Here is a 16,982-nt window from a genome sequence, read left to right on the forward strand (position 1 = left end):
CTATTAAAATACCTGAGTTCTGATCAGTGCTCAGTAATTGGTAGTTCCCTTTCTACTCCCAACCAAAACTTTTACATATGCCCTGTCGTTTTCAAGTAGAGGCTAACTAATTCTAGTAAGCTCATCTGTGCTGCCGGGTGTTTGTTAGTTACTGGACTTTTCCCATATAATTGTGTGGACTTTAGTGGTCGTCTTGTGATGCATTAAGCTTTGGGTGATGGGAATTGTGGAGTTGCCTTGCTGTCTGATATGAAAATGTGAATATACCGGGTGTGTCTGTTTTTAAGGTACAAAAACCCCACAGATAATAAAAAAGTACCTTTATTTTCCTCTTCTGTAGTTATGTGCTGCTCATCTCCCAACTGCATCAGAGGCACCAAATCATTATCAGGCAGTGTGTCGTGCACTGTTTGCAGAGACAATGGAGCTGCATACATTTCTGACTAAAATTAAGAGTGCAAAGGAGGTAAGTACTACTGCTTTCCTATTTAATGGCATTGTGAAAGAGAAACCTGATTTTCAACATTGCCTATCATATTATTTAAAATGTTTATTGCCATCCTTCTGATGAGTGCTGAAAATCATTCAGGAAAGAAGCAACTTAGGCAGAATTAAATCTGTTCTTTAAAATGTTGCTGTGTGAATCCATTTAATAAAACAAAGATTTTCATAAAGCTTCCTTACAAATGGAAAATAAATGTTACTGAACTGGTTTAGTCAGTTTCCCATGTGACTTGCTTTTCACCCTCTTTCTGCCACTCTTCTTTTGTCCATTGTAAAAAAATGTTAGTGTGTCTTTCAGAAGGGATAAGGATGCAGAGAGGAAGCTACACATCTGATAATTGTGGATGTGATTAAATATTTAATGCAGGAGATGTGAATTAACTTTCAGATAATCCAGAATCTCATTTTAGCTATTTTATTTATTATCTATCAGTGTCTATGAGTTAAAAATACTATGTGTACCCACCCACAGTGGGCCACTAGTCACTGCATGAGGCAGGGGCTGGCAGCCAACCAGGCCGGGGTCCAGCCACACTCACCAGCGCACCCACAGCAGTCAGCACCGCTGCAACTGAAGGCCCATGCAGCCCACAGAGGGTCACTTCTGTCGCATATAGCCCTGGTGCCTAGAGGGGAGTGTGCTGCTGGACCCCATAGAATGTCTCCTATAGAAGGCCACTTATCCAAGAATGGGAAATACAGCTGACCTACTTAATACATAAAAATAAACCTTCCAAACTCTGTACTACGGAACAGAAAGAGTACAGAGGCAGGGTGGGGGTAGAGGGAGCTTTCCCTTTTTACTTTATATAACTTCTGTATTTTTCAATTTTTATAAAATTTTGTGTAATAAAAACATTTTAGTTGAAAAAAATTACGTATAGAGTCCAAAGAGAATCATTCTAATTTATTTATAAGGTGAATTGCCATATTTTACATCCCACAGACAGTTGTGAAGATTCTTGAGATCTATGTAAAGCACCTGGCACGTAGTAAGAGCTCAGTACATGATCAGTGGTGGGTATCATTTCTTTTGTGACTGAAGTATGGAGTTTATCTGAAACACTAGTTTAAAACCCACTATGATACACAGTTTGGGGAGAGACACATATGGGATGTGTAAGAGAGAAAGGAAAATGCTAACCTATATTAAATAAAGTATGACTAATTAGTTCTGGTAATATGTAAGTTTATTCAGATCACCCTTAATAAATCACCTTAAATAAATCCATTTTATATGTATGAATAAGAGGTCCAAGCATTCCTCTTTAGTTCTAACCAGGATACTGCTTATAGTCTGTCTTTTTTGATAGACTAATGAAAAGTTATGTCTATTTTTCTAGGAATTTATAGAATTGGACCCAAGAAGAAAGTCTTTAACAGGGTAGAAAGGGTGAACTAATTGTTATTTGAAGAATAATTATAAATACGTCATAAGCTAGCTTTTCCTCCTGGACAGAACCAGAGGACAAAGGGTCCAGTTAAAAGCTTCCGGGTAAACATCCAAAAGCACATTCTCAATTAAGGTTTAGTAAAGAGTAGATTTACTAAAAAGATTACTTTTTTTTTTGGTAATTGTCTTCTCTAGCTTGTTGGAATTGAGATTGTCTTCTCCAGGGAGGCTAGTGTTATTTTTAGGGCATAAGTAGAGTCTTGTGGGGTTAATTTGCTCTTGATGAAAACTTTGCTTTGCCCAACAAATTCTTAGAAAGGGATTATTTATTTAAATAAAAGTCTATTTAAAGAAAATGCTGACAAATGGAGTAAAAGAACACGAGTGTTTGGAACCATTGGTGGCTTTTGTGATGCCCACAGAGACCAGCCAGGCCCTGGTCAATGTTGGGGACCCTTGAGGTCAGGGTTTTGGCCATATCTCACCCTGTCAACTTCTGGCACCATCCCACATCTGGGTCTTTATAGACACGAGTTGTGTCCTGTTTACTCATCTCCTACTCTTGTTTCTTACTTTGCTGATCTCTTCTCAACCTTTTCCATTCTTTTTCTTTTTTCTTTTTTTATAGAGCAGGTTCTTATTAGTCATCAGTTTTATACACATCAGTGTATACATGTCAATCCCAATTGCCCAATTAATCACACCACCATCCCCATCCCACCACGGCTTTCCCCCTTGGTGTCCATATGTTTGTTCTCTACACCTGTGTCTCAACTTCTGCCCTGCAAACCAGTTCACCTGTACCATTTTTCTAGGTTCCACACACATGCATTAATATACGATATTTGTTTTTCTCTTTCTAACTTAACTTCACTCTGTATGACAGTCTCTAGATCCATCCACGTTTCAACAAATGACGCAATTTCCTTCCTTTTTCTGTCTGACTAGTATTCCATTGTATATATGTACCACATCTTCTTTATCCATTCGTCTGTCAGTGGGCATTTAGGTTGCTTCCATGACCTGGCTATTGTAAATAGTGCTGCAGTGAACATTGGGGTGCATGTGTCTTTTTTTTTTTGGGGGGGGGCTCTCACTGTTGTGGCCTCTCCCGTTGTGGAGCACAGGCTCCGGACGCACAGGCTCAGCGGCCACGGCTCACGGGCCCAGCAGCTCCGCGGCATGTGGGATCTTCCCGGACCGGGGCACGAACCCGTGTCCCGTGCATCGGCAGGCGGACTCTCAACCACTGCGCCACCAGGGAAGCCCCTGGGGTGCATGTGTCTTTTTGAATTATGGTTTTCTCTGGGTATATGCCCAGTAATGGGATTGCTGGATCATATGGTAATTCTATTTTTAGTTTTTTAAGGAACCTCCATACTGTTCTCCATACTGGCTGTATCAATCTACATTCCCACCAGCAGTGCAAGAGGGTTCCCTTTTCTCCACACCCTCTCCAGCATTTGTTGTTTGTAGATTTTCTGATGATGCCCATTCTAACTGGTGTGAGGTGAGATACCTCATTGTAGTTTTGATTTGCATTTCTCTAGTAATTAGTGATGTTGAGCAGCTTTTCATGTGCTGCTTGGCCATCTGTATGTCTTCTTTGGAGAAGTGTCTGTTTAGGTCTTCTGCCCATTTTCTGATTGGGTTGTTTGTTTCTTTAATATTGAGCTGCATGAGCTATTTATATGTTTTGGAGATTAATCCTTTGTCCGTTGATTCGTTTGCAAATATTTTCTCCCATTCTGAGGGTTGTCTTTTCGTCTTGTTTATGGTTTCCTTTGCTGTGCAAAAGCTTTGAAGTTTCATTAGGTCCCATTTGTTTATTTTTGTTTTTATTTCCATAACCCTAGGAGGTGGATCAAAAAAGATCTTGCTGTGATTTATGTCAAAGAGTGTTCTTCCTATGTTTTCCTCTAAGAGTTTTATAGTGTCCGGTCTTACATTTAGGTCTCTAATCCATTTTGAGCTTATTTTTGTGTATGGTGTTAGGGAGTGTTCTAATTTCATTCTTTTACATGTAGCTCTCCAGTTTTCCCAGCACCACTTATTGAAGAGACTGTCTTTTCTCCATAGTATATCCTTGCCTTCTTTGTCATAGATTACCTGACCATAGGTGTGTGGGTTTATTGCTGGGCTTTCTATCTTGTTCCGTTGATAACATGTTTCTCTTTTTGTGCCAGTACCATATTGTCTTGATTACTGTAGCTTTGTAGTATAGTCCGAAGTCAGGGAGCCTGATTCCTCCAGCTCCATTTTTTTCCCTCAAGACTGCTTTGGCTATTCGGGGTCTTTTGTGTCTCCATACAAATTTTAAGATTTTTTGTTCCAGTTCCGTAAAAAGTGCCATTGGTAATTTGATAGGGATTGCGTTGAATCTGTAGATTGCTTTGGGTAGTATAGTCATTTTCACAATATTGATTCTTCCAAACCAAGAACATGGTATATCTCTCTATCTGTTGGTATCATCTTTAATTTCTTTCATCACTGTCTTATAGTTTTCTGCATACAGGTCTTTTGTCTCCCTAGGTAGGTTTATTCCTAGGTATTTTATTCTTTTTGTTGCAGTGGTAAACGGAAGTGTTTCCTTAATTTCTCTTTCAGATTTTTCATCATTAGTGTATAGCAATGCAAGAGGTTTCTGTGCATTAATTTTGTATCCTGCAACTTTACCAAATTCATTGATTAGCTCTAGTAGTTTCCTGGTGGCATCTTTAGGAGTCTCTGTGTATAGTACCATGTCATCTGGAAACAGTGACACTTTTACTTCTTCTTTTCCAATTCTTTTTCTTCTCTGATTGCCATGGCTAGGACTTCCAAAACTATGTTGAATAATAGTGGTGAGAGTGGACATCCTTGTCTTGTTCCTGATCTTAGAGGAAATGCTTTCAGTTTTTCACCATTGAGAATGATGTTTTGCTGTGGGTTTGTTGTATATGGCCTTTATTATGTTGAGGTAGGTTCCTTCTATGTCCATTTTCTGGAGAGTTTTTATCATAAATGGGTGTTGAATTTTGTCAAAAGCTTTTTTGCATCTACTGAGATGATCATATGGTTTTTCTTCTTCAGTTTGTTAATATGGTGTATCACATTGATTGATTTGCGTATATTGAAGAATCCTTGTATCCCTGGGATAAATCCCACTTGATCATGGTGTACGATGCTTTTAATGTGTTGTTGGATTCTGTTTGCTAGTATTTTGTTGAGGATTTTTGCATCTATATTCATCAGTGATATTGGTCTGTAATTTTCCTTTTTTATAGTATCTTTGTCTGGTTTTGGTATCAGGGTGATGGTGGCCTTGTAGAATGAGTTTGGGAGTGTTCCTCCTTCTGCTATAATTTGGAAGAGTTTGTGAAGGATAGGTGTTACCTCTTCTCTGAATGTTTCATAGAATTCACCTGTGAAGCCATCTGGTCCTGGAATTTTTTTTTTTTTTTTTTTTTTTTTTTTTGCGGTACGCGGGCCTCTCACTGTTGTGGCCTCTCCTGTTGCGGAGCACAGGCTCCGGACGCGCAGGCTCAGCGGCCATGGCTCACGGGCCCAGCCGCTCCACGGCATGTGGGATCTTCCCGGACTGGGGCACGAACCTGTATCCCCTGCATCGGCAGGCAGACTCTCAACCACTGCGCCACCAGGGAAGCCCTGGTCCTGGACTTTTGTTTGTTGGAAGATTTTTAATCACAGTTTCAATTTCATTACTTGTGATCAGTCTGTTCATATTTTCTATTTCTTCCTGGTTCAGTATTGGAAGGTGATACCTTTCTAAGAATTTGTCCATTTCTTCCAGGTTGTCCATTTTATTGGCATAGAGTTGCGTGTAGTAGTCTCTTAGGATGCTTTGTATTTCTGCAGTGTCTGTTGTAACTTCTCCTTTGTCATTTCTAATTTTATTGATTTGAGTCCTCTCCCTCTTTTTCTTGATGAATCTGGCTAATGGTTTATCAATTTTGTTTATCTTCTCAAAGAATCAGCTTTTAGTTTTATTGATATTTGCTACTGTTTTCTTAGTTTCTATTTCATTTATTTCTGCTCTGATCCTTATGATATCTTTCCTTCTACTAACTTTGGGTTTTGTTTGTTCTTCTTTCTCTAGTTCCTGTAGGTGTAAGGTTAGATTGTTTACTTGAGATTTCTCTTGTTTCTTGAGGTAGGCTTGTATAGCTATAAACTTCCTTCTTAGAACTGCTTTTGCTGCATCCCATAGGTTTTGGATCGTGGTGTTTTCATTGTCATTGGTCTCTAGGTATTTTCTGATTTCCTCTTTGATTTCTTCAGTGATCTCTTGGTTATTTAGTAATGTATTGTTTAGCCTCCATCTGTTTTTGTTTTTTACATTTTTTTCCCTGTGATTCATTTCTAATCTTATAGTGTTGTGGTCAGAAAAGATGCTTGATACGATTTCAGTTTTCTTAAATTTACCGAGGCTTGATTTGTGACCCAAGATGTGCTCTATCCTGGAGAATCTTCCGTGCGCACTTGAGAAGAAAGTGTAGTCTGCTGTTTTTGGATGGAATGTCCTATAGATATCAATTAAATCTATCTGGTCTATTGTATCATTTAAAGCTTCTGTTCCCTTATTTATTTTCATTTTGGATGATCTGTCCACTGGTATAAGTGAGGTGTTAAAGTCCGCCACTATTATTGTGTTACTGTCAATTTCCTCTTTTACAGCTGTTAGCAGTTGCCTTATGTATTGAGGTGCTCTTGTGTTGGGTGCATATATATTTATAATTGTTATATTTTCTTCTTGGATTGATCCCTTGATCATTATGTAGTGTCCTTCCTTGTCTCTTGTAACATTCTTTATTTTAAAGTCTATTTTATCTGATATGAATATTGCTACTCCAGCTTTCTTTTGATTTCCATTTGCATGGGATATCTTTTTCCATCCCATCACTTTCAGTCTGTATGTGTCCCTAGGTCTGAAGTGGGTCTCTTGTAGACAGCATATATATGGGTCTTGTTTTTGTATCCATTCAGCAAGGCTGTGTCTTTTGGTTGGAGCATTTAATCCGTTCATGTTTAAGGTATTATCGATGTGTATGTTCCTGTGACCATTTTCTTAATTGTTTTGGGTTTGTTTTTGTAGGTCCTTTTCTCCTCTTGTGTTTCCCACTTAGAGAAGTTTCTTTAGCATTTGTTGTAGAGCTGGTTTGGTGGTGCTGAATTCTCTTAGCCCTTGCTTGTCTGTAAAGCTTTTGATTTCTCCATGGAATCTGAATGAGATCCTTGCTGGGTAGAGTAATCTTGCTTGTAGGTTCTTCCCTTTCATCACTTTAAGTATATCATGCCACTCCCTTCTGGCTTGTAGAGTTTTTGCTGAGAAATCAGCTGTTAACCTTATGGGAGTTCCTGTATGTTATCTGTAGTTTTTCCCTTGCTGCTTTCAGTAATTTTTTGTTGTCTTTAATTTTTGCCAATTTGATTACTGTGTGTCTCGGCATGTTTCTCCTTGGGTTTATCCTGTATGGGATTCGCTGCGCTTCCTGGACTTGGCTGGCTATTTACTTACCCATGTTAGGGAAGTTTTCGACTATAATCTCTTCAAATATTTTCTCTGGTCCTTTCTCTCTCTTCTCCTTCTGGGACCCCTATAATGCGAATGCTGTTGCGTTTAATGTTGTCCCAGAGGTCTCTTGGGCTGTCTTCGTTTCTTTTCATTCCTTTTTCTTTAATTTGTTCCGCAGCAGTGAATTCCACCATTCTGTCTTCCAGGTCACTTATCCGTTCTTCTGCCTCAGTTATTCTGCTATTGATTCCTTCCATTGTAGTTTTCATTTCAGTTATTGTATTGTTCATCTCTGTTTGTTTGTTCTTTAATTCTTCTGGGTCTTTGTTAAACATTTCTTGCATCTTCTCGATCTTTGCCTTCATTGTTTTTCCAAGTTCCTGGATCATCTTCACTATCATTATTCTGAATTCTTTTTCTGGAAGGTTACCTATCTGCACTTCATTTAGTTGTTTTTCTGGGGTTTTATCTTGTTCCTTCATCTGGTACATAGCCCTCTGCCTTTTCATCTTGTCTGTCTTTCTTTGAATGTGGTTTTTGTTCCACATGCTGCAGGATTGTAGTTCTTCTTGCTTCTGCTGTCTGCTCTCTGGTGGATGAAGCTATCTAAGAGGCTTGTGTAAGTTTCCTGATGGGAGGGACTGGTGATGGGTAGAGCTGGCTGTTGCTCTGGTGGGCAGAGCTCAGTAAAACTTTAATCCACTTGACTGCTGATGGTTGGGGCTGGGTTCCCTCCCTGTTGGTTGTTTGGCCTGAGGCAACCCAACACTGGAGCCTACTTGGGCTCTTTGGTGGGGCCAATGGCAGACTCTGGGAGGGTTCACACCAAGGAGTACTTCCCAGAACTTCTGCTGCCAGTGTCCGTGTCCCCATGGTGAGCCACAGCCACCCCCCGCCTCTGCAGGAGACCCTCCAACACTAGCAGGTAGGTCTGGTTCAGTCTCCCCTGGGGTCACTGCTCCTTCCCCTGGGTCCCGATGCGCACACTACTTTGTGTGTGCCCTCCAAGAGTGGCGGCTCTGTTTCCCTCAGTCCTGCCGAAGTCCTGCAATCAGATCGCACTAGCTTTCAAAGTGTCATTCTCTAGGAATTCCTCCTCCTGTTGCCGGACCCCCAGGTTGGGAAGCCTGACGTGGGGCTCAGAACCTTCACTCCAGTGGGTGGACTTTTGTGGTATAAGTGTTCTCCAGTCTGTGAGTCACCCACCCAGCAGTTATGGGATTTGATTTTACTGTGATTGCATCCCTCCTACCCTCTCATTGTGGCTTCTCCTTTGTCTTTGGATGTAGGTTATGTGTTTTGGTGAGTTCCAGTGTCTTCCTGTCAGTGATTGTCCAACAGCTAGTTGTGATTCTGGTGTTCTCACAAGCGGGAGTGAGAGCACGTCCTTATACTCCGCCATCTTGGTTCAGGGCCTTTTTTTCTTAATATATAATTTATGATTCATTAAAATGAAGCAAAAGCTTTGTTGACATGATCTAAGCACAAACTTGAATCTCCATTCTTCTTTCTGGAAACTCTGCTCCATTTTTAAAAAGAACTTCTCAGTACCCTCAGGCTCTTCTCAGGACTCCCACTCCCCCAAGGGCAGTGCTTTCTCTTGCCTCCCTCTTGTGGGAGGCTGCTCTGTCCTCCACAGCTTCAGATCTTTGGACTGGGGTCAGTTGGTGATATTCTCTCTCTCTGCTGCTTCTAAACAATGACTCTTCATACTTGTACCAAAACCTCATGCCATCTGCTTCTGTTATTCTTGAACCCATTATCACTGTCATCTGCCATCATCTTGACTGATTTCATTGATAAAAGAAACTTTAGCTTTGTCCCCTTGACACCTCCTCTACTTCAGCACTCTGCTTACCTGCACACACCTTTGTCCTCGTGATAACCTGCGATCATTCCACCTTGGAAATCGTGGGCTTTCGTTCCTCACCCCCTGACTGTAACCCCTGCCCATTGAGCTCGTCCCCTCACTGCCACCTGAACCGGTATTGTCCCTTGACCTCCCCTCCCCGCTATTTTCTGACAGTTTATCAGTCCTTCCTGGATTCACTTCTTGTCCTATGTGGCTTAGGTTTAGTCACTTCACCAAGAGTTCAGGCCCACATATCCAACCTGGGTTATTACAGTAGCCTCCTGCTGGTCTCATCTCTGTAAATTCTCTCCGTCCAGTTCATCTTCCACTTTATTGGGAATGATTCCTGTAGGTCACAGATCTGACCCGAGGAGTCTGGCTCCAGGCCCAAACCTCCGCGTGTTCTTCTAGGCCTGACCTGAGGCCTGCTTTCCCAGGCAGGCCTCCCGGGGGCAGGCTGCCCTTTCCACACGGGACTTGAGTGCTGCACTCTGGTTTTCTGTAGGGGATGGCGAGCTTGGTGTGCCACGCCCACAGGCCACAGGGGTATGCACACCTGCATTCCTCACTCAGAGCCTGCACTCGAAGGACCTTGGCTAAGGCCCTTGCCTCCACTCTTTCCCTCCACCAGCCCCGGGTCCACACATGCAGGGCCCTGCTGTCCAGTGCTCTTCCACAGTGAGAAGATCACCCACCTGCACCGCCTGTCACCTGACCTCACCCAGCGCCATTCTGAGGGGAAAATGGAGCAAGGAGAGCAAAATCTCTTTCTTGGCCTCTTGTTTGCACTGCTGCAGTAAGGGAATAAGGGCGTGGTTGTTACTTTCAGTTTGGCTCCTCCTTCCTGATCACTGGACACCTGGCAGCTCGACAAGGCACTTTGCTTTCTGGTTAACTTGGCTCCTCATGGCCTAGAGAGTGAAACCAAACTCCATTGTGTTGCACACGAGGCCTTCATGGCATTTCACCTAGCTGTGTTTTTATTCTCCTTTTCAACTCTCCCTCCTTTGCATTTTACACTATCCAGTCAGAATTACTTATAGTTTCCGAATATATCATGCTTGTTGTATGTCTGTGGCCCTAGCACATTTCTGTTCTTTCTGCCTGGCATTCTCTCCCTGCCTTGCCTTCTTGGTGAGCTCCTGTTTACCCACCTAAAGCCTGCTCACGTGGTACCTCCCTCCATCCTTCACTCCCTCTGTGTCTTATACCCCACAGTCCTGCACGTCTCATACTCCCTGGGAGTTATTTGCTTGTCTTCGAACTGTTTCTCCACAACTGGGCCAGATAGTGCTTGAGATGAATGACTGTGTTTTGAATTATCTTCCTGTTGGTGACTCTTATTGCAGTGTGTGCATGTAGGAAACACTCTAGAAATGTCTGTTGAACTGAAATGATTTATGCATTATGTCTGTTTTTTCAGAGCTTCAGAAATGCTCTGGTTGAAAGAAGCCAGTTTTGAAAGCATTTTTGACTATTAGAAACATTTTGACCAAGATATTTCTAGTAAATACAGGAAGTTTTGTGGGCTGTAGATGAGGCCTTTGAGTGCCCTTTCCATTCTTTAAATTTACACATAAGAACTTACTTAATAGTGAGTCTTGAGAAGGTAAGCTATAAAATATGTGGAAATCCTGGCATGAACATTCTGTACCATTTAATTACAGATTTTATACTACATAAATTGCCTGTCAGTACTGAGGTTTTAGGAATAAAGTCTTATAGGGTCCAAATGGATTTCCCTTTCCTCTTCAATGTATGCATTTTTCTTGAAATTAAAGAAAATTTTCATACATATTAGTTCATATATGTATGTTAGTCATTTTAACCTTTAACCTAGTCTCAAGAGTGCTAAATTCACACTAATAATACAAAACTCTGGGCTAATTTGATATATTTTCTGAAGATCTCAAAATACACAATTTTAGAATCGGACGAGGGACTTCCCTGGTGGCACAGTGGTAAGAATCGGCCTGCCAGTGCAGGGGACATGGGTTCAATCTCTGGTCTGGGAAGATCCCACATGCCATGGAGCAAGTAAGCCCGTGTGCTACAACTACTGAGCCTGCACTCTAGAGCCCATGAGCCACAGCTACTGAGCCTGCATGCCACAACGACTGAGCCTGCACTCTAGAGCCCGTGTGCTGCAGCTACTGAGCCCACACACCACGACTACTGAAGCCTGCATGCCTAAAGCCCGTGCTCCACAAGAGAAGCCTGCGCCCCACAATGAAGAGTAGCCCCCGCTTGCCACAACTAGAGAAAGCCTGCGCGCAGCAACGAAGACCCAACACAGCCAATAAATAAATAAATAAATAAATAAATAAATTATTTAAAAACCCATGGGATTTCTTTAAAAAAAAGAATCAGACGATCTTTCTTCTATACCTGTGAGTTACTGTATATCAACTGGAATTTTCAAAGTAATAACCTCTGATTCAACAGGTTGATTGATTATCTGATTATCAGTGATGTTTCAAACAACCATATATCTGTGTGTGTGTGTGCTTGTGTGTGCATGTGCTTGTGTGTGCATGTATAAAATTAGGGTAAAATATTAGTATCAAAACGTTTGAGCTCAGTTGTTGATAATGTATTGATTTGATAGACCAAAAGTACTTTAATTATATTAAACTTCTTATATGCTCAATTGGCAGTTTATTAAAATATAAAACCCATAACCTATTTCCAAGTGTTATAATTGTTCTATAAAGTGGTCATTACATTTACCAGACCTAGCTACTATACAAATCACAAGGCCTTGTAGTTCATCTATTTATTTAGAAAGCAAATTCATTTTCATTATGATCTCTTTTCATGATGTGATGATTTCCTTCTTAAACAATGAATGAGACCCTTTAAGGTGGTTCTCCAAACGATAGAGAAGATTTGAATAGGCTGCTGTTATTGTGTCTCAAAGGCAATTTGATATCCTTGAAAGTGAGTACATGTTCCCGTGTCTTATAAGCAATTTGATATCCTTGTATGTAAGTGTAGATGGAGGGACTGTCTGAGCCGTCCATTTAGTGCATAGGGTCGCGTGAAAGAAGAGATGGCCCATGCCCTCGTGCCAGTGACCCCCCCCAGCCCAACTCGACTGGCTAGAGCTGGTGAGCATGTGCAGTGGGGAAGGGAGGATTGAGCTTGGCAATTTCAAGTGTAAATTACTTTGTTGGAAAAAAGGAAATTATATTTATGGCAGTGTGCTTTAATTCATTGCTGTCTAAATAGTTTTTGGTCATCAGTCCCTGGTTTTGTTATTATTACATGAAATTATTTATCAGTTCCTCATACTTTAAGCCCTACAGCCACAAAGTGGCTGCTGTTGTTTGCTTCATTTAGTCTTCATGACCAGTCCTGTGACTCTCACTTTGTAGATTAGTAAACTGAGGCTTAGCTTAGAGGTTCCCATGGAAGGAAGTTCTCAGCACTTCTGATGCCCGTATTTCCATCCTCATCCCGCTCTCCAGCCTGGCGAAGGTGCTCTCTGCAGTTATTTCTGTTTTCCTGTAAGAACAGTCACCTGCAACAGACTGTCCTGGAACATGGCTGAGAAGAGTCCCTGGAGGAAAGTGCAGGTGTACGCTTTGATACAGGCTTTTAATCAGGGTTGGGAAGAAGGGGGTGTGAGCCAGAGAGAATAAAATTTTGAGTTGGGGGAGAAGGGGGCTCATGAGGGAACATGTGTGCAAGAGTGTGTGTGTGTGTGTCTGTCTGTGTCTGTCTCACACACGCACACAGATGGGAATGGGATGGGAGGAGGGATGTGTCATGTTAGGTTTAGGTATGAAGTAATATGGAAATGGAAATGTCAAAGATTGACATAAAATTATTTCCAGACTAGAAGGTCGGTTGACTGATTCCAGTATGTTCCCAGCCTGCTCTAACATTATTGCCTCCACATTTAGTGTGTAGTGTGCCCTACCCCCCTTCTCCAGGAAACCCTTTGTTTCACAATAGAGGTGTAACTGTATTTATCATTGTAGAAAAAACTTGATATATCAGGGAAGTACACTGTTTAAAAAGAACCTTTTGAAAAAAAATCTTGTTTTCAAGCAAATAACTCATTTTTCATTTTTATTATATTTAAAATATTTATATCAACACGTCATTTTTTAAAGCCCCTTTTGTGTTGGTGAATCATATTCTTCCACTCATTAGTCATGCAACTGCTTAAGTCAAATAGCCTTTGCTAGATTTCTGTTTACTTCACTTTAAAAAGGGAAGTGGGGGCAAAATAGACATGCCCAGATTCCTTCTGGTCATAAAATGCTCTGCAGAAAGTACAATTCATGTGACTAAATCTTTGTTCTATTCACTCAAGATTTTCCTCATTTTTGTACCAGTCTTGTTTTGTATAGGCAAAATATATACAGATAAACATTTAAAATGCATTCCCAGTAAAATTTGCTAGGAAGTTAATGTATACTATTTTATATCATATTTTATCCATTTTTTTGTTTTTTTAATCCGGTTTTATATTATATTTTAAATTCAAGATGGATTTCATAGGAAAGCTGTTCAGTGTTGTAGATTTTATAGGAAAGCTCAGTGTTGTCAGTATTGAGCTGTAAAGTCAATACTGACATTGCTACTGTACTGATGTCAGTGAGGACTAAAACTTCTGTATTTTATTTATTTATTTTTAAAATTATTTATTTATTTGACTGCACCAGGTTTTAGTTGCAGCATGCAGGATCTTTACTTGCAGCATGTGGGATCTAGTTCCCTGACCAGGGATCAAACCCGGGCCCCCTGCATTGGGAGCACAGAGTGTCTCAGTTACTGGACCACCAGGGAAGTCCCAAACTTCTGTATTTTAAAATCTAACGGTAAGCAAATTCCTGGAAAGCAGAAAATCCTAATATAATAATATTAGTCATAAGTGAATGAACAGTAAAAATAATTGAACATTATGAAACATGTTCATATCATTGCAATAAGAACTCTTAATTAGAAGGCACGTAAAAGGTTTTTAAAGCACGTAATTTGTTAGAAGATTATATACTTAAAGTGATGAAAATTTTCTCTCCCCTTGCTGTTTCTTGTGCCATACATGTAAACAACCCCAGAATGAAGGTAGAATACCCCCAAACATCTTGATCTTTGAGGGATAAGATGTCTAATATCGTTAAGCCATCTTGGATTTCTTCAGAGGCAGGCTATCACAGTGTAGATTGTCATTTCTGATTATCCGAACATAATGATCTTTATCTCTTCTCAAGTGTGACTGCACCTGTGGTGCTTGATTATTTAGTTGCTTGTTGACATCTTAAACTCCTCTTATAAATGCTATGTTCATTCACCCTGTGAATTATGGTTCTTCATTTGTATCCTTCAGTCCTCAGCTGAAAGGACGTCTGAGGTGTCTCCTAAACGCTCTTATGTAGTGAGCGCACTCGGCCTGTTTCTTTAAAGTCACATTACTCTGTGTATTTCCTTTCTAGCAGCCATCACAGTCTAGAGTTGTTTTGCTGGTCTCTTTTCCGCCTCATTCATATCTGCCACTAGGATACATTCTCACTGAGGGCAGAGATCTTTTCTCTCCAGTTCACTGCTGCAACCGCAGTGTAATAGCGCCTGTATAAATCTTGGATCAGCGTTGAATGACTTAGAGAACTGTGGTTCACGTGTTGGACATCTGATTTCTGCCACCTCTCTCGAATCGTGGTCCCCTGACACTCCTGACTTGTCTCCAGATGCAGAGCCTCCTTCATGTTCTTACCTGTGCCTTGCTCGTGCAGTGGTCTGCGTCTCTTGCCTGAGCTGTGGCAAAGCCTCCTAATGGAGGATAGACTGTATCCTCCAGCGTTCCGTCCCCATGTACAGTCTGTCCTCCAGCGTTCCATCTATCCTCCAGCTTTCCGTCCCTGTGTAAAGATGTGTTGACTCCTTGACGCTTGTAGGTGGAAAGTTTAGACCCCTTAGCACAGCATAGGGACCCTTTACAACCGGGCCCAAATCTGACCTCTCCGGGCTCTTCATTCCCTGTTGCCCACCACGTGTTCACGCTTTGCTACCCTTCCTCCAGCCCCTGATTGCCGAGGGCCTCTGCACCTGCTGGAAATGTCCTTTTCCTCTCTTCTCTCACATAGAAAATGCCTACTTATTCTTAAGACCTAACTCAGATGTCCACTGTTCTGAAATGCTTCTGCTGATCAAAGTTAATTTCTTTATTCTCTGTGTTCATTCATAGAGCACTCTGCTCTGGCTTCTGTCACTTATCACACTGTATTGGAATTACCATTTACGTTCGTCTCCTCATTAGACTGAACATCTTAGGGACAAAGACCATGTTTATATTCCCAACCCTGTCATAGAATTAGGGACCGAGGACAGCATCTCCTGTCATCTTTTTAGGTATGTTCCCCTTGCTGCTTCCTCATCTTAGGGCAACAACAGGGCCCTTCATTAATGAGATTTTTTCAACCTAGTGAATGTCACATTTTGTTCTATAGTTGAATTTTCCTAAGTGTTTAACACATTAACATTCAAGAAGAAATAGAGCAAAATAGAATCAGCCTTAAGTCCTTTATAGTCATCCCCTTGTATTCGAGCTGCTGTCCAAAGTGGGAACCTGAGGAGTAGGGGGTGAGGTGGAGTGCTACTGGATTTTTATAATTTTTTCAAAGATTTCCACTCTAAGGAAATGTATGTACTTTGGGAAAAAAGATCCAAAGCCCACAGCTGCAGCTCTGGGCCCAAACAATTTATGTCACTTTCACATAAACATTTATAATCCCTGACTATCTCTTATTCATTGCCTTTGTGAGCACTTTAAACCTCGTGATAGTCCTGATAAGTAGGCAGTACTACTGTTTGCGTCCCACCTCATTTTATAGAGAGGAAAGCTGAAGCACAGTTTAACAAACTATAATCAATTAGCTGCCCATAGTGATAGAAAGAATTGGGATTAGCACTCCTTTCTAAGGTTTTAGAAATAGTGACAAACACCAAAAATGGATCTTGCAGTAGGAGATGAGGATGTACAGGAGGATTCCATAAACCTGAGTGTGGGGTTGGGCAGACACTGGGGGACTTCGGGGGACCTGTGAGAATGCAGCAGCCATATTTGGCTATTGCAAATCCTAGCGAGTAAAGAAGCACTAGGTCCCAAAGGAATTAGGATCAATTGGCAAAATTTATTCATTCATGCAACAGTTGTGTCATGTGTCTCCTATACGGCAGGTGCTACTACAATGAATAACAGCTAGTATTTCTCCCACACTTATCCTGTGCAGACACTGCTCTAAGGCTGTGGTGTGCATTAACTCTGCAGTTCTCCCAACAGCCATGCATTCAGTACTCTTACTATTTACATTTCACTGGGGACACAGTGGTGAACAAGATACTCCAGTAAGAGCTACAGCCCAGGAGCAGCCAGTCCAGCAGTGGAATGTGGGCTGTGGCGTGTGAATGGAGGCACCGTGGAGGCACCTGTTTCCTCTTCTGGTACTCAGAGATACAGCTGTTAGAAGGAGCATTACGCCAGTGTCTCCATTTTCTAAGTGTTTGAGGGATTCTCACTTACATGTGACTTTATTTTAAACCTCACCAGTCACATTCTTCTGATTGGCTAATCTTACCCTAAATTTAATAAAACCCTGTAATGGAAGGATGATTTCTAGGTGCCCAGATTAGAGCCAGTCTATCTTTAGCTGCTAGTATTTGACCATATATTGAAATTATGGGCTAAGGTGAGTGGGAAAGCAGCATGG

The 16,982-nt window shown here is 41.3% G+C and overlaps 1 protein-coding gene across 1 annotated transcript in view; it reads left to right on the forward strand.

The window, feature by feature from the left end:
* SPIRE1 (spire type actin nucleation factor 1) overlaps window positions 1–16,982 on the forward strand; it is a gene marked incomplete at both ends in the record, with an annotated part of 182,465 nt that overhangs the window by 114,760 nt on the left and 50,723 nt on the right. Inside the window, 1 exon segment of the mRNA XM_079717033.1 lies at window positions 341–466. Within this exon segment, the coding sequence (XP_079573159.1) occupies window positions 341–466 (126 nt within the window).

Source organism: Hyperoodon ampullatus (assembly GCF_949752795.1).
Source record: "Hyperoodon ampullatus genome assembly, chromosome: 13".
NCBI classification, from domain to species: Eukaryota; Metazoa; Chordata; class Mammalia; order Artiodactyla; family Ziphiidae; genus Hyperoodon; species Hyperoodon ampullatus.